Source organism: Canis lupus, chromosome 30 (assembly GCF_048164855.1).
Source record: "Canis lupus baileyi chromosome 30, mCanLup2.hap1, whole genome shotgun sequence".
NCBI lineage: Eukaryota > Metazoa > Chordata > Mammalia > Carnivora > Canidae > Canis > Canis lupus.
In genome coordinates this window covers 25,234,329-25,260,384 of record NC_132867.1, presented here as the reverse complement: position 1 = coordinate 25,260,384, position 26,056 = coordinate 25,234,329, and the positions used below count along the sequence as shown (strand labels likewise).

Sequence of the window (26,056 nt, the reverse complement as noted above, 5' to 3'; positions counted from 1 at the left end):
GAGCCATAGTGAGCTCTTTGATTTCATCTGTCAGACAACCCCTTCTCCTTTCTATATCCTCTGCTCTGCAATAAGCAGGACTGGCCAGCAAGAGACTCGGCCCAGCCCAGAATTTTCCTGCATGATTTTCAGAGACAAATTATGAAGTCACCATCATGCAGAGAACGGTATCTGCAAGGTTATGTGTGTAGGGTTCAGTGATGAGTTCTGATGTCAAGGTCACTGATCCTCTTCAAAGGGGTCTTAGAGGCAAGAAAGAGCAACAAGCAACTCAAGTGAAATAAGACACTTGGGTTTGTGTTTGACTCTCAAAATTATGTTTAATGAAGAAATCAATGACACACACCAGGGGAGTGAGCTCTGGCCATTAGATGTTTTTCTTCATGTTGTTGCTTTTGGTTCTTAGAAATAAAAATAAACACAAAGTGCAAATCCTTGGGAATAAGACCCACTCCTGCTACCTCCCTCTTGCGAATAGATTAGTGATAAATGAGCAGCGGAGTAAGGATTGTATTAGGGGAGAAAAGAGGATTCCAGGAGAAATGAGACCAGAGTTTCCTTTTGCGTCTGTCAGTATTTTCTAAACCCTGTAAATCAGGCTCCTGCACAGACGGTGCACACAGTTTGTATTTTCATGCTCTGTGGATTAATTTCACAATCAGTATCCTATATTTTAGTAACTTTCTCTAGAAGTTAGGACATTTAACATTTCATACACCCCAGAATATTAAAGTATTGTGATTCTTTTAACTTAGTCCAGACATAAAAAGCCAGACTATATTTTATTTAGGTGCTGACAGAACTATTTGTTTAAAATAGCAATTTCAAGTAATTTAACAATCATAGAAATTATCACGAAATACCAACTTCATCTCTTCATGTACCTCTTTGCAAATGTAAGACAAAGCAGAGTTTTATAACCCTTTAATAACTTGTGTAACAACTGTGTTTTTGGCGTCTCTCAAAGGTGGAATTCTTTTAAATTATAAAAGATTTTGTATGCTTGAAATCCTAGGAAAAGGGAAAAAAACAAGTTTAAGTATAATGTATTAATTCATATTTAAACAAATCTATAAATCTCATCAGTATAAAGTTACATGCACTATGAGAATCTTATAGGTACAAACCAGCATCTAGTTAACTAAATCTATCTTATGGTGATTTAAATAAATAGTAGGAGACAAGGTCTTTGAAACTGCCTTGAGTAAAGAAGTAGGAGTGGGAGTTAGAGCGGGAGAAATCTTATCTGCTTGGGGTATGCTCCTGGCATCCAGTGGGTGGGGGTTGGGGTGCTGCTAAGCATCCTACCATGCACAGTACAGTCCCTCCAACAAGGATATGCAAAATTATAAGAATTCATTATATAAGAATTTATATAAGAAATTACAATATAAGAATAATAAGAAATTGTCAGTAATGCCAAGACTGAGAAATCCTGCTCTAGGGCAAAACCAGAATTGGGCAAAACCATCCTTTCAGTGGATGAGGGCAACTGAGAGGAAGACAAGGAAAAAATAAAAGGTTTTTGCTCTTTTGACTCAGCCACAAAGTGTTTCTTATTCTTTGCTAGGATGAGATTACTTTATTCCACATTTAAGGAGTATTTTCTATAAATTGTTGGAACAAATATGGAGTTACATATTGCTTGTCTGCAACGAAAAAGTAATATGATTGTGGCATAGTAAACTATAAAATAAAGTGACTTCTGTCACTTTCTGTCTCTGTGAGATTCTGGAATAGACAATTTTAGGAAATCAAATTTTGACAAAAACATCTATGGAACAATAAGTAGGTCATAAAGATAGTGTCCACTAGAATCACTCAAGTGTTTAAATATCTGTGTCCACTGCCTACCCCAAGCTCTACAAGTAGGACATCTAAGAGAATCCCTGCCACTGAGTGCCACAGAATTCAGAGAACCAGTGCTTCATTTCTCAAGAAAGAGCTTAGACCTCTAAAAACATTGGAAACCTTCCTCCCTTACCTCCTATATTCCTGAAAAATAATCCAGAAAGTTGAATATACATCCAAAGAGCTACAAAATCTGAGCAATGATACTATTTACTGCTTCACTGTAGTGTTCACAAATGCAAAAGCACACAAGGGTCCAAATGATGTTGCCTAAACCATCTGAATTAGATAATTATTGTATCTCTCCAGGGATTTCTGAAATATTCCTTTCAGCAATAGTAGAGGATATTCCATATGCCTAAATTTTCCAAGTTCTCTGAATAACCAAGGGAGAGTCCTGGTATCACAGACCTGGTGGAAGCCATCTGTTTGGTGAGCTGACAAGAATCTAGGTACCTGGATCCCGCCCCACCACTGTGATCTTGTGAGAACTTGTGTCTTAATTTTCTCATCTGCGAAATGGGGCTGATAGTACCAGACCTAATGATGCAAAGGAGGCTAATCATAGCAAACACCATGAGAGAAAAGAATGGAATGGCAAAGCCCCGTTGCTCTACAAATGGCAGTCAGCTTTCTCATACCATCCCAGACAGAGGGTGGAAGCTAACATTCACTCAGCAACTTCTAAAGACCAGAAGTAGACACAAGCACAAAGTATAGTAAAAGTGAAAATCCATCACTTCTGTAACAGTTCCTTCATCTCCCTGCCCTATTTCCTAAACACACTGGATCTATAAGTATGCTTTAAAGATACTCACATTTTCACTCATTGTGGTGGCTTTAGATGAAGAACTACTCTTCCTGTTTGTGGAATATAAAAGACAATGTTAAAAAAAAATGCCAGCAATTGTAACTGAGTTTCTTATATTTATAGACAATATTCACAGAGAAAGCCAGGTAACAAGTACCAACCTATGAAGACCCAGGTATCTTATTATAGCCTAGGGCTAAAGATTTCTCTGTAATATGCAAACACAGACTTATACACTTTTAACTTAGCAGCTTTTTAACATTTAGCATTTTGAAAACTTGGACATTATAATCAAAATTCTTTTTTTTTTTTTTTTTGCATGGAAAGAAAGTTTTACATGGTAACTAGGGTGCTAGTCATCTGCTATAAGCTGAACTGTGTCTTATTCAAAACTTTACGTTAAAGTCCAACCACTAATACCTCAAAAGGCACCATATCTGGAGACAGGGTTCTTTAAAAAGATAATTAAATTAAAATGAGGTCATTAGGGTGAACCCTAATCCAATATGACTGGTGGCCTGGTAGGAAGAGTAAATGTGGAGACAAACACAGGCAGAGGGAAGACGATGTGAACAGAGAGAAGACCATGTACAAGCCAAGGAGAGAGACCTGAAATAGATTCTTCCCTCACAGCCCTCAGAAGGAACCAACCCTGCTGTCGCCTTGATCTGGACTTCTAGCCTCCAGAACTATAAGAAAATAAGTTTCTGTACGGCAGTTCTAGCAAAATAATATAACATCCAATTCAATAATCAACAAATTTTAAGGGCCATGGATTTGACAAATGGCAGGAGACATGCTTAGGAGTAAAGATACTACCTCCCAGATTCCTACTTGGTTATTAAGAGACCCTATGGTTGAAGAGAAGAATAACCTCCCTCGAGGTAGCAATGCCAACTTTTCTCCTTATATAAGATGATGCTTTCTTCTGCTTAAAACCCTCCAGTTACTTTCCATCTTACTCAACAAAAGTGGAAGTCCTCACAATTGCCCAGAGTGGGGATGCAGGGTGGCTATACCATCAGGTAACTCTGTTTTCTGAATTCTCCTCCTTTGCTACTGCTAATCCTGATAACTTGGAGCTCATCTTGGACTTGTAGTGGGATATGATTAGATTGAGTGACCAGGTTTGAGCAGGAAGTCTGGGAACGGGAAATTAGTGGCAGTTAAGTCTTCAAAAAGACTTAGAATACCAGGAAGCATCTGAAGCCACAGAAGCTGAGACTAGAGGGGAACGCCCATAGATCTGGGTTGGGTCTGCCGTTTCCATGTACAAAGAAAGGACAGTCACAAATCAAGTGCGCGCCAACTTGGTGATCTCATCATACAGCAGTGATTCCTAAATTTCTAATCCTAGTTGAGATATTTTTCCAAACTCCAGGTTATATATTCTGTTACTAATTATCTCTACTTGGAAGTCTAATCAGCATCTCAAATATTAAAATTCCAAAATATTCCAGACCTTTCCACCTAATGCCCCCAAACCTGCTTCTCCTAAAGTCTTGCATATTTCAGTAAATGATAACACCATTCCTCTCATAGCCTTGAAGCTACCTTTTTCTCTTTTTCTCCCATATCTCCACATCCAACCAATCAGTAAATTATTCAAAATGTATCCAGAATCTTATCACTTCTCCACATCTCCAACACCTTTGCTTTGGAACCAGCCACCATTTTCTCTTGGCTGGATAATTATTGAGCCATTTCCCAACTGGTCTCCCTGCTTCCTCCACTTTTTGCTACCTTATAGTTTATTCTTAATCGAGCAGTGAATGTGAGCTTCTAAGAATTAAATAACAGGATACTACTCCCTGACTCAGAGCCTTCCGATGACTTCCCATCTTACTTAGAATCAAAGTCAAACCTTCACAGCTTAGGAGAGGTTCCATGTCATCTGACCCCCACTACTTTTGTGCACTCATCCCTTCTTTCCATCATCCTCACTCTGTTTTAGCCACACTGATCTCAATGTGTCCCACACACTCCAGGCCTGCCTGGCCTCCAGATCTTTCCATCTATTCCTTCTCCTCCGTTTGAATGTTCTTCTCAAGGGTATCTGCATGGCTTGTTCTTTCCGCTCCTTCACATCCTTCTCAAATATCACTTCGTCAGTGAAGCTCTCCCTAACCATCCTAAAGGACAATCTCCACTCCTACCCTGTGCATTCTCTATTCTCCTCTCTGCTTTAGTTTTCTCCATAATACTTATCACAGTCTGACATACTGTAGAGTTTACATATGGTTTACTTTCCGCCTTTCTCTACGTAAACTCCATGAGGCAGAGAGTTGTTGGGGCCTGTTTTGTTCTCTGCTGTTTTGCCACTCCCTAGGACAGTGTTGGGCACAGAAGAAGTATTCAAGTACATGTGAAAATAGCTGCTAAGTAAAATTTTATTTGAAAATTTTAAATTTAGCAAAATGCAGCATATTTTTTAAGGTAGTATGTTGAAAATGCCTACAGAGTAAAAGAATGACTGTATGTCTTCTCTAGGTAATTAAACAACATTGACAGGCATGAAGCATGAAGTGAGGTGTATTTCTCAATGAATCACAGTCACTTCCCATAGGATAAAACTCTCAAATAACTCAACTTTCCACATTTGACTAATAAATAACTCAAATAACTCAACTTTCCACATTTGACTTTAAATAGATGATTAACAGAAGATTAGCTGATGGGGGGGAAAGGCATGCATTTAAGAAAGTATACTTACTGGAACGAAGTCTCTTCTACAAAAGAATAAGTATAGATCATTAGTGCAAAAGTTAATACTGTATGATACACATTCATTTAAAAGTGAGTTTAGGCTTAATTTCTTTTTCTCAATATTGATTCTCTCTTGGTGACATTTGTACTTTCTAAATCAAGGGTTGACAAACTTTCTCTGTAATGGGCCACAAGACAAATACCTAGGCTTTGAGGGTCAAGATGTAGAATTGAGGATATTAAGTAGGTAGTTATATAATAAGAGAGGCCAAGTTTCCAAAAATGTATATTTATAAAATTTAAAATATAATAATAATCAAAGTCTTTGGTATAGGTCTATTAATTGGAAGAATAGAGTTCTTTGTTGGAAGGCGCAGATAACATTTCTCTTACTTGGGATTGGTTAGTGTTCCTTCCTTATTATAAAAACAGATAGTAACTGTTCATTTGAAAAAAAAAAAAACATTCTTAGCTTGTGGGCCACAGAAAAACAGGTGGCAGCTGGATTTGGTCCTCCGGTCACAGATTGCCAACTCCTGTCTGAAATCAAGTTCAAGAAAATGATCCCCTTGGACAGATTTTCTGCCAGCTGAGAATGGGAGTAGTATTCTTCACTAATGAATTCCTAGTACCCAAGTCAGATCTTTAATTAACTCACTATTTTAAGAAAAATGTCACCAAGTCTCCAATAAAAATACTCAGACAGAAACCCTTTGGAAGTAGAGTTAAAAGAACAGGAATTTTACATGAATAATTTTATCTGTCTGTACCTTCACTGGTGACCAGCAGGGGGACTCAGCTGGATTCCATTCATAAAATTATATTTACACTAGACTAAGACTGGAGCATCAAGGAAAGAGTTATTAATTCACAGAGCAGCTATTCTTAATTATAGGGAGTATTCTTGAAACAATGCTCGTGGAAATATTTTATGACATTTAATACCTATTTATAGGTTAAGTTTTATGTTAGTATGTTTTTTAAACCTAAGTTCTAAAATTAATGTTCACTATAAAACAGTGAGTCTAAAACTTGTTTATGCTATAAATTTATTTATTATTCTGTTTTAAAAATTCTGTTTCGTACACTATTCCCAATGCACTTGATGGAGTTCTACAGCTTTTGAGGTCTCGGATAATTTTAAAGACTGGGAGTAAAGAAATACAACAAGAGAACAAAATGTTATTTTTTAATCTCACTCATATCAAACCTATTTTATCATCAAATAGGGGTTTTGAGTTAGTATAGGTCTCAACTTTGTTCAGAAGCAACTGTAACACTATAGTTTTTATTCAACAATGCTATATATACAGTGGTGCTAAATTTGACATTCAACATTCCACTGTTCTACACTGATAAACTATTTCACTGATTTATTTCAATGAAACTTCTTGGGATAAAACTGGAAATCAATTTACATCTTGAAATATATAATTCCTAACTTAAAATACAGGGCTTTTAAATAGATGTCAACATATTATAAGCATCCATATATGTTAAATATCTCCCAGCACCACTGCATTATACTACTCCAGTGTGTATCTCACAGATACTGTGGTGTTTCCTGAATGTTGTGATGAGGAAGCTCTGCCTTTTCTCCCTATGTGTGCTTTACATAGGTGCTTTACAACTCACCCACATATCATCTTGGACATTTTTTACTGCAGAAAAATTAAGGAAAAAATATTCTCTACAGTTTGCTGGAACTCATTAGGAGAAAGAAGGTCTCATAAGAAAACTCTAGACCCACAGGAAGTTGTCTAGCAAAGAAGGATGAAATTCACTTACTGGAAAAGTAGCCTTTCCTCTGAGCGTAGCACACGCCAAGGCCACAAACAGAAATCACTAAGGCCACAACTACTACAGCTGCTATGATGCCACTGATGTTGAGATCATCTGGAATGCAAAATAAGCCATGCGTGAAGTTGGGTCAAAAGATGTACAGATGTAGTTATGAAACTGGAAAAATTCAAATAAGCTTCCCCTTTGCAGCTATTCCATACACATGGATAGTTTCATGCTGCTGAAGCCAGTTAAATTGATTCAGTTCCCGGACAAGGTTCAAAATGGATTGAATATATTAACAGAATTAAGTTTTGCAAGAATCTTACATTTAAGGAAGATCTTTAAATGTAAGATTCTTGCAAAACTAAGAGTCAGAAACACCTTTCTTGAATTGGGCTTGTGTGTGTGTGTACTTTATACACATACACACATGCCATTAAATTGTCATCCCATTAAATTTAAAATGAATTAAACTCCCTAAGACTTTTTCCTATTGCCATTAATTAAGTCATCTTTCTTCTAACCTAATACAACTGGAGTTTTTTGGACCCAAGTTTGAAATCACTACCATGTTACCAACCTGTAAGATTTCTTCAGATACTGATTCTGTTGTCCAAGAATCAGATTATTGACTTTTCAAGATTAATATATATGTAATTGGGAACTGCATCAAAAATATACTCATTCAAGTCATTAATAAAATGTTGACTATGACTTTGTTAGGGAAAGAACTACAGACAGGCTATTACACATCTCCCCTCATATAATGAAATTTATTACACCCTCTTGGTATGGGTCCAACTATGTGGAATCCATCTAAATATTTAATCTGAGATACATGTCTCCAGCTTGTCCATAAGGATTTCATGAGCCACATACCTCTGTCATTTGGATACTTCCTATGTATTGATTAATATATAAATTACCTGTACTTTTTAAAAGAACAATTCCTCAAAGAGTTCTAGTTTTTAAAAGCAAGTATTAGCGGGACACCTGGGTGGCTCAGTGGTTGAGCGTCTGCCTTCAGCTTGGGGTGTGATCCTGGGGTCCTGGTGTTGAGTCCCACATAGGGCTCCTTGTGCCTACTCTGCCTCTCATGAATAAATAAATAAAATCTTTAAAAAAATAAAATAAAAGCAAGTATTACTTAACATGGGATTGAATAACTTGGAGAAAATATTAGATAGCATTTTCTCAACAGTAATTTTATATATTTAATAAAAGCACTGCACATTTTGGGAAAGATTTTTTTTTTAGAAATGTTTGAGTATGCTTATCACAAAACTTTTTGGTCTCAAAATTTGTTTGTAATGGCAAGGGTTATTAATTTTCTCATATATTAACTGAATTATATTAATTCAGAATTCAGAATTATATTAATTCTGAAATATTAACTGATTTTTTTAAAGAAAGAAAACTGAATACATCTTTTAGAAGACTGAGCAATTTGACCAGAGTAGAAAACATTAGCTATTGCTTCATATAAACTCAGTTCATTTTTAGGGACACCTGGCTGGCTCCATCAGTAGAGCATGTGACTCTTGATCTCAATATTATAAGTTTGGGCCCCCACATTGGATATAGAGATTACTTAAAAGTAAAATCTTAAAAAGAAACAAACAAAAACCTCAGTTCATTTTTGCTTGAGCATTGAACATTGAGAGGTCAATGAGATCCAGCTTTTTATTTACTTACAAAAAATAGCAGAGAGGGGAAAAATTCCACAATATTCATAATCTAAGGCAAAATGAAATTAATAGGGAAAAATCTATAATAATCATTATATAAGGCAAAGTAATAACTATATGAAACTCCTTAAAACCAAACTGTAGCTACTATTTTCTTTGTAGTAGTCAACAAATGTGACATTTATGAAGGATTCAACCAAAGGGCAGATTCTAACAAAAAAAAAAAAAAAAAACTGTCTTATTCTGTAAGTTACGGTATAAATTTATTCTACTTTTTTCAGTGAAATGGAAGAAGCCTGTAAGCCTGTAAGCCTGTAAGTTAGAGATGAGTTGATTTCATGCCATTTGCCATTGACTGTGAGTTATTGAAGCAACTTCTATAACCGTCTAATGCCTCACTAAAGAGAAAATGTAACAACACATATAAAAATATTTTGGTTTTTTTTCTTTGAAAAAAAAAAAAGGCCACAGTAAAACGATGGTGTTATTATTCTAACCAAAAAGAAATAGGAAGCAAGCTGTTAAAATGCTAAGTGTGAGTGAAGTCTCCCACAAGTTTTACAGGGGGCAGCCTGGGAAAAATCACCAAATCTGTATTTGCTTTCTTTCTATACTTCAAACAGAGCTTCTTTAGAACAGATTTGGGTTTGGGTTATAAGTTACTAGTGATCACTCATGAAGAAACCTTGACATGTGGTTTCACAAATCCTTATGTATCAAAAGATAATAAATTCCAGCCCAAGGGCACGAAACATCTGGGATCAATGGATGAGAATTAAATGAACAAATTTTAACTTTTAAGCTAACTTATAGCAGAAAGAGTAGATATGTGAAAATCATGGTCAAATTCAAGTGGTAAGACTAGCAAAACACATACTATTAAATTTCAGCCGTTCTGTATTTATTTACTGCCTGCTTAAAAAAAATGTAACTAGTATGTTAAGACCATGACATCCCAGATATTATTTCTTGAGATAGGGTTAAATTAGGCATTGAAATTAAACAGGATCAGGGATCCCTGGGTGGCTCAGCGGTTTAGCGCCTGCCTTTGGCCCAGGGTGCGATCCTGGAGTTCCGGGATCGAGTCCCACATCGGGCTCCCGGCATGGAGCCTGCTTCTCCCTCCTCCTGGGTCTCTGCCTCTCTCTCTCTCTAAGTCTATCATAAATAAATAAATAAATAAATAAATAAATAAATAAATAAATAAATCTTAAAAAAAAAGAAAAAGAAATTAAACAGGATCATTTAAAGAAAAAATAAATAGTAATAGTGCAGGTGGTATAAAGTTACAGTAAAAAAAAAAACCCATGGGAATAGTATATAAATGAATGAAGTTAGGAAAACACTGTATTAATGCATTAATTTTAAACATGTTCTGATGAATTTTTCTAAAGCTAATTCCAAAGTAGCACTAAGAGGAGGAGTACTTTCTGGTATCTTAAGCAAATGCTTATGTTTGACTATAACTATCAACACTTGAGTGAATTGGATGGCTAATATGTATCCCTGAATTTTAAAAAGACATGGGTGGAAATTAGAATATACTACTAAATATCTTATACTTTAGGGTATCCTGAGGTCTAATAAGATTATATATTTAAAAAAAATAATGCCAAGAGTTTAAGTGTCCATAAATAATGCAGATGAGTGTGCATATACCGGCATATCTCTCAGCACATTGAAAAAATGAATTTCTGACCTCACAAAGATGAGGATAAGCTCCTGAACCAGGGGAGCTGTGGGTATTCTGCTCCAGAATGCAGTCCCCCCTGCCCCCGAGTGAACTTTAAGCTGCAGGTGCCACCTCTAGCTAGTCCTATTCCACAATCTTTTTCAAAACACAGGACTTTCACAAAGGGAGAAATGAACCAAATTATTAAAAATAAAATTAAAAAGAGTGTTTGCTCTGAAACTCATAGAATCTGAAAAAGATTCTGAGTACTAATTTTACTGACTTCTAAGAAGCTCATTTTGTGAAATATATGGCAGCTATGTTTTATAGCAAATAGAGATTCACAACTACACTTGACATGTCTTTTTTGAGAGCCCACTCTGTGGTAAGTAAAGCACTGTATTTTAGGGGACTGAAAAAATTATCAAGCAACTAAAATAGCCAACTCCTGAGAGTGCTCACAATATGCCAGTGGTATTGTAACCTTTTCAGATATCGATTATTTTTCTTTTTGTTATGAAAGATCTACTCCCCATGTGGGACTTGAACTCATGACTCCGAGATCAAGAGTTGCATGTTCTACCGATTGAGCTAGAACCCAATGAAGATAGCATATTACTATTTCTATTTTGGGGAGACTGAGGTTGAATAATTTGCTCAAGAATATGTAGTGACAGAGCTGGCAACTTAACCCCATACCAAATCCTTGACCCTGAGAAATGTATACAACTCTTAGCTTCTGTTTCAAAGAAGACTGTCCAGACAAGCATATTTTAAAACGATGATTTGAAAAATTCAAAAACTTGAAGAGCATAGTGCTAAATATTCTTGGCTTGTTTGGGACATAGACTAAGAACAGCCTGTCTGGCTTTTTTGCAACACATTATGTCAAGCTCATTCGATTGCCTTCCAATCACTCACGCTCAATCCTACCCTTCGCTCCTTGCTGTCCCCAAGTACACCTGCACTCCGGCTGCAAACCATTGTTCCTCCCAATATTTCATGCTTACCTACTTGCATTCGCTTCCCAGGACACCTGCGATGTCCAACAGAATTACGGGCTTCACAGGAATATTCTCCACTGTCTAGTTTTGAAACAGTGTTAAATTGCTATTTGTGGAAGGAAAATAAATATATTTTTAAAGCAATAAATCTGTAAGTAGACTCCTAAAGTAACCATGTCCCTTGAACTTTAGCATTAAGTTGGTCTTCCCTTTTTCATGACTCGGGACTTGATATCTTTACTGTGAATTCAAGACTGCCATGCCTTCAAGGGGTAAGTAGCTAGGTTTCCTGTTTATTTTGACAGGGAAAGACTTAAATATATATGGGGAAGTGTCTTTGTTTTGTGATACTGAGGAAGTAGTATGGTTAGAAAGGCACTGGGCATTTTTTAAAGTTTATAGCACCCAGTACTATTAAGTTTTGTCGGTATTTCTAATTCCCAGGAAATGCCATTTGTAAAGGAAGGTCTCCCTGGCTTGAAAGGGTGAATGCAGTTTTCTTGGCCACAAGTGAGTTCACTGCAGTGGCAAATCATGAACGTTTCTTCTAAAAGGCCAGAGCAACTACCAGGAAGTAGCATAGGGTCTAGGAAAATCTCAATCAGTGTAGTTTATAGGATTACAAATTCTATCAAGTGTGGGATTTTTGAAAATTCTGAAAGGATTAAGGTCTAACCTTTGCTCCTTCTACTCTCGGCCAAAACAACGGAAAGGTATGACCATAGAAAGGAAGAAAAGATAGATGGATAGATAGAGGGATGGCAAGGGAAAGGGGAGGGAGGGAGGAAGCAAAGATGGATGGATGGCATGGAGGAAGGAAGGGGGAGAAAGAGAGGAGGGAAGTAAAGATGGATGGATGGGAAGGAAGGAAGGATGGCCAGGGGGAAAGAAGGGGGGGAAGGAAGGAAAGAAGGGAGGGGAGGAGAGGAGGGAAGCAAAGATGGATGGATAGATGAATTGATGGATGGATGACGGGAAGGAAGGGAAGGGAGGGAGGGAGGAAGTTAGTGGACAGGCAGGGAGGGAGGGAACACAGTGGGTCTTGAACACCTTAGAGGATTCTGCCAGGACCAGCACAGAGGGTGAGAGGGGTGCCTGGATCATGCTTCTGATGCCTCCTGTCACACGCTCAGTACTGCTGTGGTCACTGTTGACTGCAGCCATGACAGCCATGAGTCTCTAAGGAGCACCTCCTCATGGTTTTGGATCCTCATGCAACATATGTTCCTAAAAGCAGCCAAGTTTTTGATCTACTAACTCCCTTTCCTCTCTCACTTGACATTACCCACTACCTACATCCCCCTTCTTTCTGTATTCAACATGATGGCACAGGAAGCTTTCCCTCATGTATTTCACTTTATGAAATCATCCCTCACTGTCCCAAAAGCCAGACCATAAAAATATTCACCAGGAATGCAAGACCAACGGTAAGTATTAACAATAAGTTGGACAAAAACCATAAATGATCTACTAGCACATAACTGGTAACTAAAAGGAAGCCATCATCATCCATACACTGGAGTCTTAGTTGTTTATTTCTCAGGGAAGAACCTATCTCTGTTCTGCCCTGGTACAACCCTTTGACATCATAAGATATTTCAAGGGTTGAGGCTAAGTGCGGAAAGTGAATCTATATCATTCCAAACTTGCCTTGGGGCTTTTATCACCTGCTCTGAGAAAAAATAAATTTGAAAAGTAAATATAGCAAAGTGTGACGACAGGTTTTCTGCCCAAGATGTCAGTGTAAAATCTACTGGACCTGCTGACTGAGCCTGCTGGTGCTGCAAGGGCGGGAGTGTGCTCCTCCTCAAGGAGTCACATCAGTTAATGTGCTTTATTATTGAGCCACTTTATCAATATGCTTGATTATTTACCAGAGGATCTGGTTTTCAGTGTTATTGTGTACTCGTAGAGTGAAGGAATGAACATTTTAAAATTAGTTAAAATTATTATTATTAGTTCTCTATATTGTCTTCAAGCTCTGGTTTTCCATCACTTCCCTGGGTATATACTGCCATCTTTCCCCACTGCCCCTTCCTCTCTCCACTTAAGTATCAGCCCTCTATTCTCCATCATTTTAGTTCTAATAATTTTTCTTCTCCAAATATAAGACAGCTATCAGATCAATGCTTGAAATGACCTTACCAGAGTTCCCGATTTTGTATTCATTGTATAGGAGCTGTTGGTGCTTTGGGAGCCAAGTTTTGGATTCTCTGACAAAGGAACGCCATCCTTAAACCAGGTGTACTCGGGAGCTGGATTCCCTTCTTTGTCTTGACATCGCAATTCTACCACAGTTCCACTCAGAGCAGAATTGGGTACTTCACATGCTGGAACTGCTGGGGCCACTGAAGGATGGAAGTCAAATGGTACTGGTTATTTGTAAGCTATAGGAAGATTTGACTGATTGATTGATTGATTTAAAGATTGTATTTATTTATTCATGAGAGAGGCAGAGACATAGGCAGAGGGAGAAGCAGGCTTCCTGTGGGACCCTGATGCGGGATTTGATCCCAGGCCTCTGGGATCATGATGTGAGCCGAAGTCAGGTGCTCAACCACTGAGCCACCCAGGTGTTCCTAAAGAAGGATTTTAACAGCCAGGTAAATATGGGCTTATTGGACACCTGTGATAGAGACTGGCTACTTGTTCAAGAGATCCATGTCCTTTCTTCTTGGGCACACAGCCAGACCAGTTGCCAGCCCCCTTGCCAGACCAGATGGGGTCATGAGTTCTGACCAATGGCATGTGGGAAAAATCATATATGCCATTTCCAGGCCTGATCCAAAAACACTAATATAGGTACTACTTTGATAAGATTTTGGAGAGGTAATTTAAGGTCCTAAATCTATTGTCTTTAAAGATAGGGAGATTACCTAGATGGGTCTGACCTAATCCCATGACCCCTGGAAAAGTTGTTTTCTCTAGTTGGTCACAGAAGGGAAAGTCAGAGATTCAGAGCACGGGAAGGATTCAACATGCATCTGTTGGACTGTAGATAGAGAGGGCCACGTGGCAGGGAATGTGGTGCCTCCAGGAGCTGAGTGTAGCTCCCAGCTCCCAGCCAGAATGGAATGGAGACTACAGGTTTAGAGCCACAGGAACTGAAATCTGCCAACAAGAGTGAGCTCGGCAGTGGACTTTTCCCCAGAACCTCCAGACAAGAACTCAGCCTGCTGACTCCCTGATTTCAGCCTTATGATACCCTGGGAAGAGAGCCTTGCCTTGTCAAGCTGGACTTCTGATCTACAGAACTGTGAGCTAATAAACAGGTGGTGGTGTAAGCTGCTTGGTTTGTGATCATTTGTTATGTAGCAAGAGAAGACTAATACACCAGCTGAATCTCCTGCAAAGTTTTCTGAATTTAATTTCTGCTATACTAGCGAGTGACTAGCATTTTAGAAAGACCCTGGGTTATATAGAAAAAGGAAGAGGAGTCATTTTACTCTCTATGGTCAGCAGTTTTTACAGTAACATCCAGGGGGAAGAAAAGATCATGTTCCTCCACCAGTTGTCATCATGAGCTGTTAGTATCTATCAGGGATTCTCATAGTAGCTAAATATATTGGCTTTGGAGTTAATCCCACCAGGATCCAAATCCTGGTCCAGACAATTATTAGCTATGTAGACTTGGAAAAAATCGTTTAGCTTCTATTTTCTCATCTATAGAAATGAAGCTGTCAGTGAAGATTAAGTAAAATTATGTATGTGTAAGAGCCTAACATATACTAGCTGCACAATAAATCCTAATTTCCCTTCTTTACCCAATTTCTTTTCTTTTTTCTTTTCTTTGTTCTTTCATTTTCTTTCCCTTTCTTTTCTTTTTTACCAAATAATTTCTAATACTTTCCCTGACCTACTTTTTTGTTTTAAGGCTTTTCCGTCATCTCGTGTGATTGGATTTTATATGTAAGAGATAGACCCTGTATACTGAAAGGTACTGAAAAATAAACTGTTAGGGGAAAAACTCCTGTGTAGAAGATAGGGCCATTAAGATTTACCTTAACCTGAAATGAAAAGAGATTTTTGTCACAACAAATTTCTAAGAGTAAAATTTTGGCAGCGAATGAGGTGAAAAGGGGCAATAGCCAAGATTTTACAGGAAAGGTGGTGTTGGTGATTTCTAGAACTTTCCTAACCAGGGCCCCAGGTGGCCTAGGTGATGGGGATGAGGGTGGAGAACAGTAATCCTACAGCTACAAGCACATCACACCTAGCACTTCTAGAGTGACCGTATCTTCTTCCAGGTTTTGGCCTTGCTCAGATGGGGCACTAACTTCACAGCGGTATTTCCCAGCATCATTTCTTGTAACGTTTTTGATCCGTATACTGAAGTCTATCATCTCGGCTCGATCTTTAAAATCACCTTTTAGAAAAAGAAAACAATAATGTTAATAATAATGCAAATAACTTTCTATATACTACCTTCCTCTAGTCACTTCATTCAGTGACCAAGGCATTTGTTTCCCTATTAATGAACTCAATTTAAAACTCAAAAAGGACTCTTAAGTATAGGAAACAAACTGAGGGTTGCTGGATGGGGGCATGGGGTAACTGGGTGATGGGCATTAAGGAAGGCACGTGATGTGATGAGCACTGGGTACTGTAGCAACTGATGAATTACTGAAAGTCTACGTCTGAAACTAATGACCTATTATATGTTGGCTAATTGAATTTAAATAAAAAACTCAAAAAGTTATATGCCGATGCTATTTCAAATTTCTTCTTCTTTTTTTTTTTTTTTTTTAGAATAACAGTTCACAAAAGAACATTGGGTTCAATATTCTCATATTTTAGAAGATTCAATCCTCATTCTTGCCTCATCCCCTTTCTAATAAGCTTATATAAACATTCACACCTTCAGAAGGCACTGCAGCATCTAGTTAATTTAGCTGGAACAGTAACTTTATGTGTGGTGGCCCACATCATACTGCCCCAAAAGAAAAGGTGAATGGGTCTTAAAAACACTCTTTTGATTAGTGTTTGGTAGTAACATGTACAGAATGAAAATAGTGTTTTGTAAAACATTCAGGTGCTAGATTGGCAATGGTAGAAAATTCAAGCAAAGACAGCCCTGTGGCCTGCAGCAGTCCTATCCTGACAGATGAAAACAAGATGGGTATTTTAAATTCTTTATGGACTTTAAACATCTGTTCACATACTTAATTCTTTTAAAATTAAAGTAATGCATAGTATTCTAAAATAATAACATGCTTCCTATACTTGTTATATTTCCAACTTTTAAAATGTTTATAATGGAAAATTTCAAGCACACAAAAAATTACGGAGTATTGTAAAATAAAACTCATCACCCAGCAATAACAGTAACCCATGCATGGTCTATCTTATTCCATCTGTACCTCTAAACACTGAATTATTTTGAGGTAAGTCCCATACATCATAGCATTTTATCCATTATTATCAATACTTTAAAAGCTCAGTATATATTCAACAGGAAAACAGCAAGTGGAAAGAAATGGATAAAAAATAAAGAATTAAAAATAAAGCACTGGTTAAAGATAGTTGTGTTTACCCTTCCCCAACCAGAAGTCTAAGTCTTAACTCTGTAGAGCTCTTAGCTATGGCCTACCTTCCTAGATGGTGATATGGAAATAGGGTAACATTATTACCACAGAACATCTCACTTCCACACCATCTCATCTTCCTTTCTCTCAAGAGTCTAATCTACTGGGTCAGCAAGAACCACTGCATTTTATATCCTTTAGGACTGAGTTGAGACACGAAGGGTCTAGGGCCTCCATGGTGTTCAACTTTCTTCTGTTCTCTGTCCCGTTTTCATGGTGATTATGCTTTAGGTCTCAGTCATTGTTGGGTTCATCTTACACTTACAAAACACATTCTCTTTCACCATACATAAAAATAAACTCAAAATAGATTAAAGACCTTAATATGAGATCCAAGACCATAAAAATCCTCAAAGAGAAAACCTGTGCTCTCTGACATTGGCTGTAGCAAACAGTTTCTAGATAGGTCTCTGAGGAAAGGGGGAAAAAAGCAAAAATAAACCATTGTGACTATATCAAAGTAAAAAGTTTCTGCATAGTGAATGAAATAGTCAACAATGTTAAAAGGCAACATATGGAATGGAAGAAGATATTTTCAACTGATATATCTAATAAAGGGTTAGGATTTAAAATACATAAAGAACTGAAAACCCAAAAAACAAGTAATCCAATTAAAAATGGGCAGAAGACATGAATAGACATTTCTCCAAAGAAGACATACAGATGGCTAACAGACACATGAAAAGATGTTCAACATCACTCATCATCAGGGAAATGCAAAACAAAACCACAATGAGGTATCACCTCACATCTGTCAGAATGGCTAACAACAAAAACACAAGAAATAACAGGTGTTGGTGAGGATAAAGAGACAAAGGAACCCTTGTGCACTGTTGGTGGGAAAAAATTAAAAACAGAACTAGCCTATGATCCAGGAATCACACTGGGTATTTGCTCAAAAGACACAAAAACACGAATTCAAAGAGATATATGCACCCCTATCTTTATTGCACCATTATTTACAACAGCCAAATTATGGGAGCAGGCCAGTGTCCACTGATAGATGAATGGCTAAAGAAGATGTGGTAGATATATATAAAAATGGAATATGGCTCAGCTATAAAAAGAATGAAATCTTGCTATTTGCAACAACATGGCTAGAACAAGAAGGTAGTATGCTAAGTGAAATAAGTCAGTCAGAGAAAGACAAATACCATATGGTCTCACTCATATGTGGAATTTAAGAAACAAAACAGTAAGCAAAGGGGAAAGACACACACACACACACACACACACACACACAAAACAACAACCCAGGAAATAGACTCTTAAGTATAGATAGAGAGCAAACTGATAGTTACCAGAGGGAAGGTGTGTAGGGGAATGGGGGAAATAGGGGACAGGGATTAAGAGTACACTTATCATGATGAAAATAACATAACATAAAATAAAACAAAATAAAATGATTAAAAACCCCACATTCTCAGTAATTAGCCCTTCCCTGTTCCCATTGGTAAGTTAAAGAACCCAGGCTGTACTTGGTGTTCTCTTGCTCTCACCTCATCAAGTCTATAGCTTCTTACCTTGAAGAGCCTGTTGGTAGTAGACAAAGGAGACACTCCGGCCCAGTTTCTTCCACTCTAATCTGGAGGAGATGGTCTTCTTTGGGTATTTGCAGGCTAAAATAACCTCTGGGAACAACAACAAAAAAACTTGTTTTCTAATGGTCCCTATGAATTTATATTTTACTTAAGTAAATTTTTAAACAGCCATAAGCTACTCCTTTATACTTCCATCCATCCATCCATCCATAAATTACCTCAATGGGCACCACGTTGGCTTAACCCAAAGATGAACTGAAAGCATTATAGCTCTTCTCCATAGTAACTGCATGACACTATGCTACTGACCCTAGTTCTTGAGACTCATTATCATCTGTAAAATAAGATAGTATCTTAGAGAGTTGTGAGTCTTCAAATATAGTAATACATGCAAAGCACGCATGTCTGGACACGGTAAGTAATTTAAAAATGGCAGTTATGATCAATTATTTATCATTTATCCCACTATTCCCAGTCTCAGTCATCAGGGAGTTTATAGCCTGGTGGAAGAGGCAATTAAGATAAAGTAATTTTGTTCCATTGTGATAAGGGCCATGAGCGCCATGGAGGTAAACAGAGGCTGCTTCACATCCAGTGCCTAAGAAAAGCACTCAGTCCAGCCCATGGGATCCACAAACATTCTACCAACATGCGACGTTCCCACTCAGACCCATTCTTGGATGATCCTCTCTATGGGTATGTTGCTACAACCCCAATATAATCTATTAAATCATGGATTCCTACTCCTTATCTCTATCCAGATAAATTATGAGAAGATTTAATCTTGGCATCCAGTTTAACTGCCTCACTGTAGCTCATTTAGGTCACTTTATTACAGGAAATTTACTGCACTTACATCATTAAAGAATTCCTGGAACCTCCGAAGGAACCCCCCTCTATTAACTGTCCAAACAAGATGACTGGGGGGGGGGCAGGAGAAAGTCCAGTGCCTATCAGCCAACTGCTCTGAGTTGCCAAAGGAAACCTCCAGTTGTAAATATTTTTAAAAGTATGTTTCAGTCAGGCTCTCTAGAGCGTTACCTTCATATCTCTGAGGTTTTTCCCCCCATAACGCATATAGTTTGACCCCAAAAGTACATATCTTTGACTAGAAAGAAATTATGTTCAAATCTTTTCCATACATCTGATTTTGATGTAGCAGATTTGATGTCATTTTAAAAGACAATTCAGGATACTACATGATATGGTCGATTAGAGAGCAATACTCATATTACCCCAGATTTTATTAATATACACATAGATATGGAAAAAGAGCCTGTACAAGTATGTATGAAAATATTTAACCCAGTGATGATTTCTGTGTGATAGAATTCTTCTAGTTATATGTAGTCCCTAATTTTCCCCTTAGTTCCACACATATGGCCAGAAATATAGAAATAGAATAAAAGGTAATGGAAAACAGAAAATAGGACCGAGAAAAGAAAGGCAAGGGGGGGAGGACCCCCACAAAAGTTGTTTTCAAGGATGCCTAAAATTTTTAGAGCAGGTTTTACATTACAAGGAGACATCATTTTACAGACATGTTTACAATTATGCTACAAAGACAAATGTGTGCTAAGGGACTTGTCTGAGGAAACACGGTTCTGTTCTGTTGATTAAGGAGAATGGGTGGTGACTTTCCGGAGTCTTGAGTTTTAGATAGGTTTCCTTCCCGTATTTTGTTGGGTTTCCAACAATTAAACACACACCCACACTCATTTTTAGCCCACACACTTAGGTCTTAGGAATAAATTTGTGCTCGGTCACATTGTTTCATATATTTAACTACATACACAGACACAGACACACACAAACACAGCATTCTTCACCAAGATCTGACTTCTGCCCTCAATGCTCTATGAAAAACCTCTGCAGAAATTATATTTATAAGTGAAACTAACGGTTTTCCTAAATGCAGTCACACCACTCCTGCCTCACTCACAACGACCATGTAAGATGTGGAGAAATGGTCTCTCCGAGTCACCCAACTAACTGTGTGTCCAGCATTGTTGCTGAGCCATATCAGTGAGCAAAACAAAGATCCCTGTTCTTTTGGTTCTTACAATTTGCAGGGGGAGTCAGGCACACAAAAATTATCATAAAGTGAATTAAATGCTACATTGGGAGGGAATGTGTGCTGTGGATATAAAGCAGAGTAAATCAGAACAGAGTATGAGTAGATGAGGAGGGTTGGTGTGCAATTACAAAAAAAACTGAGTAGTCAGAGTTCAATTCATTTAGAGAGTGACTTTGACCAAAGACTGAGAAAATGAAATTAGAATTCCTTAGAATTTGAATAAAAATTTCCCAGAATTCAATATTGGAATTGACCATGTGTTTTTTTTTGTTTTTTGTTTTTTAAAGATTTTATTTATTTATTCATGAGAGACACAGAGAGAGTGTCAGGGGCACAGGCAGAGGGAGAAGCAGGCTCCATGCAGGGAGACCCATGTGGGACTCGATCCCGGGTCTCCAGCATCATGCCCTGGGCTGAAGGCGGCGCTAAACCACTGAACCACCCAGGCTGCCCTCACCATGTGTTTCTTTGGGAGTATTCCACATAAGGCAATAGCCAGTGCCTAGATCCGAAGGCACCAACACCATGATTTCCAGAATGTGAGAAACATTAAGTAAACTGGAATCATGGGATCAACATCTGAGGATAAAGAACTCCAGATGAACTGAGAAGCTAACCACCAATGGACTCTCCTCTCTTTTCAGCTAAAATGGAACACTCATGATCAATATAATCTTGTATGTAGCCTGTAAAGTTATTATACCATAAAGTAGTAGTTTAAGGCACAGCCTTTTGGAATTAGACCTCTGCTATATACACTACGCGTGTGATGTTGGGCAAATTACTTAACCCTTTTTGAACATTACGCTCGCATTTGTAAAAGGGAAAAAATAACAATATCATCTCACGAAGTTATTGTAAAGATTAAATGAGGTAATATATTTATACTCTGGGTGTGCATGGTACTTTGCACATGGTATGTAAGTAATCCATCAATGATTATTATTGCTCTCACCCTGAGAAATTTCCTTTAGTTGCAGTTGTAAGTATGCCTTGACATGAAAGAAGCCCACACTTTACACAACCCAAATTTACCTAAGAATCACTCAAATTTGAATTAAAACGTTACCTTTGAGAGAGCAAAGAATATGACATAAATTATATATATATATATATATTTTTAAGACTTTATTTATTTATTCACGAGAGACATAAAGAGAGAGGCAGAGACATAGGCAGAGGGAAAAGCAGGCTCCCTGCAGGGAGCCTGATGCGAGACTCAATCCCAATATCCTGAGATCATGGGCTGAGCCAAAGGCAGACAATCACCCACTGAGCCACCCAGGTGCCCCATAAATTATATTTCCTCTTTTTTTTAAAAAAAGATTTTATTCATTTATTCATGAGAGACACACAGAGAGAGGCAGACACAGGCAGAGGGAGAAGCAGGCTCCACGCAGGGAGCCCAACGTGGGACTTGATCCCAGGACTACAGGACCATGTCCCAGGCCAAGGCAGGGGCCAAACCGCTGAGCCACCCAGGGAACCCTAAATTATATTTTCTCAAAACGAGGCGCACTAAAACATAATAGTGCACCAAGTTGTTTTGTTTTTGTTTTTTACTAAGATGATCATTTCATTGCCAAAAATATGTTTCCTTTGGATCAAGAAAAGACAATTCTTCGTTTAGAAAAAGCATTAGCAAAAATTATTTTCATGTAGCAAAATGGTCACTTTTAGAAATCTCATCGCTAGAAATCACTGTGAATTTTAATTTTTCTAGGATTCTGTACTGCTCATTATCTTTTGATTTTATTCTCTGTGCTCAAGTTGAAAATCATCACAATTTTACATAATGCCAAAACAGAACTGATACTACCAAAACAGTTCTGAAGAATTACCAAGAAATTACTTCTGTGAATAAAAGCATGCTATTAAACTGATTGATAGCTTACAGCATTGGACATTGGACATAAAGGCTGCTCATCTAATTTATAAGCCTAGCAAAGCTTCTCTCATTTCAGTCTTGTTCTGTTCTTGGCACCACTATGGGAAATGATACAAAACAGCAATACTCAAAAGAAGGAATTAATTCGTGATTTGTTGACATCAGAGAGACAAGAGGCAAAAATGAATGAATTAGGTGGAACATACCTATACCATATACACAAATCATAAAATATTTCAGACTTTAACTAAAATTAAGTCACTGCATGAAATATGCTACAATTAAAATGTGTTAGAAGATAGAAATTTATTTTTGCTTTAAGGACAGTCAAGTTGGAATGATTGGGGCACCTATAAAACAGAATCAAAATATAAATTTTTTAAGATTTATTTTTTTAAAAAGAAAGAGAGAGAGCACATGCAGGTGTACACACAGGTGAGTGTGTGTGGGAGGAGGTGGCACAGAGGGAAAGAAGCAGACTCCCTGCTGAGCACAGAACCCCATGTGGGGCTCAATCTGAGATTATGGATCATGACCTGAGTGGAAACCAAGAGTCAGATGCTCAACTGACTGAGCCACTCAGGTGCCCCTATAATTCTTAATTAAAAGGAGCAGAGGGGAAAAAATAGAAAATACTTATTCAGGAATATGACTAACATTTGATTGCAATAAATATAGAGGTTTTTTTTATATTAAAAATAAAACATGGATTAAAAAGTAACGTAAGGGGCAGCCTGGGTGGCTCAGCGGTTTAGTGCTGCCTTCAGCTTGGGTCGTGATCCTGGAGTCCCGGGATCGAGTCCCACGTTGGGCTCCCTGCATGGAGCCTGCTTCTTCCTCTGCCTGTGTCTCTGCCTCTCTCTCTCTGTCTCTATGTTAAAAGTAACATAAATGCTAAAAGATTTTGGTTTGGAGTGATGGAAATTTTTGGAACTAGACAGTGGTGGTAGGTAGACTGTGAATGTACTAAATGCCATTGAATCATTTGCTTGCATGTGCTAGCTTTATGTTATATGTGAATTTCGCCTCAATACATTTTTTAAAAGTAGTGTAAGACTGTAGAATATAATTTTGCATCCTAATTGAGATGTCATGCTGTAGGGCCTGGGTGCTGATGGGCGGGGTGGGGGGACAGGGTTGTATATTCATGGTATCCAGCTGGGCCCAACAGTGAGAACCTCCAGGAAAGTACAAAATAGGACAACTCACTTCCTTCGTCCCTTACAGAATCCTGGCCCATCTTTTCCTCTCACTGTGTGATCCCTCTTTTGGCCTTTTGCTCATCTCCTTTTCGACATCTTGTCTGGCCCTGTTTACCTTCCCTACAAGTGCTCCATACCTCTACTTTACTCCCAATCATTAATTTGTTCTTCCCACTTCTCTGCACTTAAAACTAAATGTCTTATTACTTTAATTATGTAACATATTAGGACTTAATTAACTGAAATAGTGATTTAAGTGATCTGTTATCAAGTGATGTGTTACTTGTGAGTGGCAGGCTGATTCTTAACATATTTTTATGAAAAAGGACATATAACACTGTGTGCCAGGCACCACCGTAAGTACTAGTTAAATACTAACCTACCTAATTTTCCCACTCAGTTCTGGTCTTTAAACTTTGTCTCTTTCCTTTGAACTCATCTCACCCAACTGCAGAAACCTAAGATTGCAGTTGTAAGATATGAGTTCACACACATTTGTAACTTCTTTCTTAAATGTTTACCATCTCTGGCCTATACAAGCATCATACCAAGGACATAGTAATTCTTCTGGTGTCCTAGTATTACTGTTTGAAGTAAAAGAGCCTTCAGAAACGTTGTAGGTGGTCAATATTTGAAGTAAACTTATAAAAGCCCTTATAAAGTTTTCCTTGGTTATTTTATTAGTCCTAATTTTTTTTAATTTTTTAAAATATTTTATTTATTTATTAATGAGAGAGAGAGAGACAGACAGACAGGTAGAGGGAGAAGCAGGCTCCATGCAGGGAGCCTGATGTGGGACTCGATTCTGGGTCTCCAGGATCATGCACTGGCCTGAAGGCTCCTAAATCACTGAGCCACCGGGGCTGCCCAGTTCTTAAACATTTTTTTTACAATTGTGGTTAAATACACGTATCTTAAAATTTACCATCTTTTTTTAACATTTACCATTTTAACACTTTTTAACATTTTGCCATCTTAATGATTTTTAATAATTCAGTAGCGTTAAGTATATTCATTGTTAAGCCACCAATGTCCAGAATTTTTCACCTTGCAAGAGTGATACCCATTAAACACCAGTAAAACCATTATACTATTATGGCCATTAAACACCAACTCCCTATTATACCCATTAAACACCAATTCCCTATTATAAATATATTTAAGAAGCTAAAATAAATAACAAAAATGGCACCCCAAAATAGGCTATATTAATGTTATCTTAAGTACATTAAATAGAGTAGAGTTTGCAGCGTTAATTTCCATTTGCTATATCCAGCTGGCTGGAAACTTTGCAAGACCTCCATCTACCAGTTTCACAAATTAGATCTGCTTTGTTGCAGATAATTTACGCAATTAGAGGCCCTCTTTGTACATCAGGTCTTTCGTTGAATGTCCAAAATTTCCACTGAGGAGGTGGAGAAAGAGTTCTCAAGTGGAAACAGCACAGAGCAGCATTTCAGAAGGAAGAATTAGTGCGAGGTAAGGCAGAGGGTTCAACAAATAGATAATATCACATGCGTCATATTTGTGAGTCATTTGAACAACACAGTCCGTGAAAATCATAAGTTACTCTACCTTGATACTCTGTTGCTGTGACCACTTGATGGCCTTTTGGGGCAGAGAATCCATAGGCCTTATGATCTGAAAGATTAAAACAGATAGAATAATTAAAATGGTACCAAAGGCCACTTGCAAATATTTGAATGGAATGCAACATTAAAGAAAACTGGCCTAAAGTTTGGGGACAAATTCACACATTCATAAAGCCTAAGTTTTAAAGTATCAAAATAAGAAAAACCAAGCCAAACCATATATGTCTTTCCCATGTTCTGTATTGTGGTTTCTGCTTTCCTTTCACAAAGCAAAACCCATGAATCTCTCAGGGCCCCATGACAGACAACACAATGTCATAAGCCTGATTATGAAAAGCTCGCTTGCTTTCTTTTTCTTTTCTTTTCTTTTCTTTTTTCTTTTCTTTTCTTTTCTTTTCTTTTCTTTTATTTTCTTTTCTTTTCTTTTCTCTTTTTTCTTCCTCCCTCCCTCCCTCCCTCCCTCCCTCCCTTTCTTTCTTTCTTTCTTTCTTTCTTTCTTTCTTTCTTTCTTTCTTTCTTTTCTTTCTTTTCTTTTCTTTTCTTTTCTTTTCTTTTCTTTTCTTTTCTTTTCTTTCTTTTTTTCAGATTTATTTATTTATCTTAGAGATAGACAGCACCTGCAGAGGAGAAACAGAGAAGCAGACTCCCCACAGA

The 26,056-nt window shown here is 37.6% G+C and overlaps 1 protein-coding gene across 1 annotated transcript in view; it reads right to left on the bottom strand.

Annotated features, from left to right (window-relative positions):
* Positions 1-763: 763 nt before the first annotated feature.
* The window catches only part of JAM2 (junctional adhesion molecule 2), a 60,135-nt gene continuing 34,842 nt past the window's right edge, over positions 764-26,056 (bottom strand). Inside the window, exons 2-10 of the mRNA XM_072806633.1 lie at positions 25,386-25,451; positions 18,626-18,733; positions 15,731-15,883; positions 13,663-13,865; positions 11,524-11,623; positions 7,157-7,264; positions 5,376-5,391; positions 2,670-2,712; positions 764-1,011 (exon numbers count right to left, since the gene is read on the bottom strand). Coding sequence (XP_072662734.1) covers positions 979-1,011; positions 2,670-2,712; positions 5,376-5,391; positions 7,157-7,264; positions 11,524-11,623; positions 13,663-13,865; positions 15,731-15,883; positions 18,626-18,733; positions 25,386-25,451 — 830 coding nt within the window. The 3' untranslated portion in view covers positions 764-978. The remainder of the gene's footprint in view (positions 1,012-2,669; positions 2,713-5,375; positions 5,392-7,156; positions 7,265-11,523; positions 11,624-13,662; positions 13,866-15,730; positions 15,884-18,625; positions 18,734-25,385; positions 25,452-26,056) is intronic.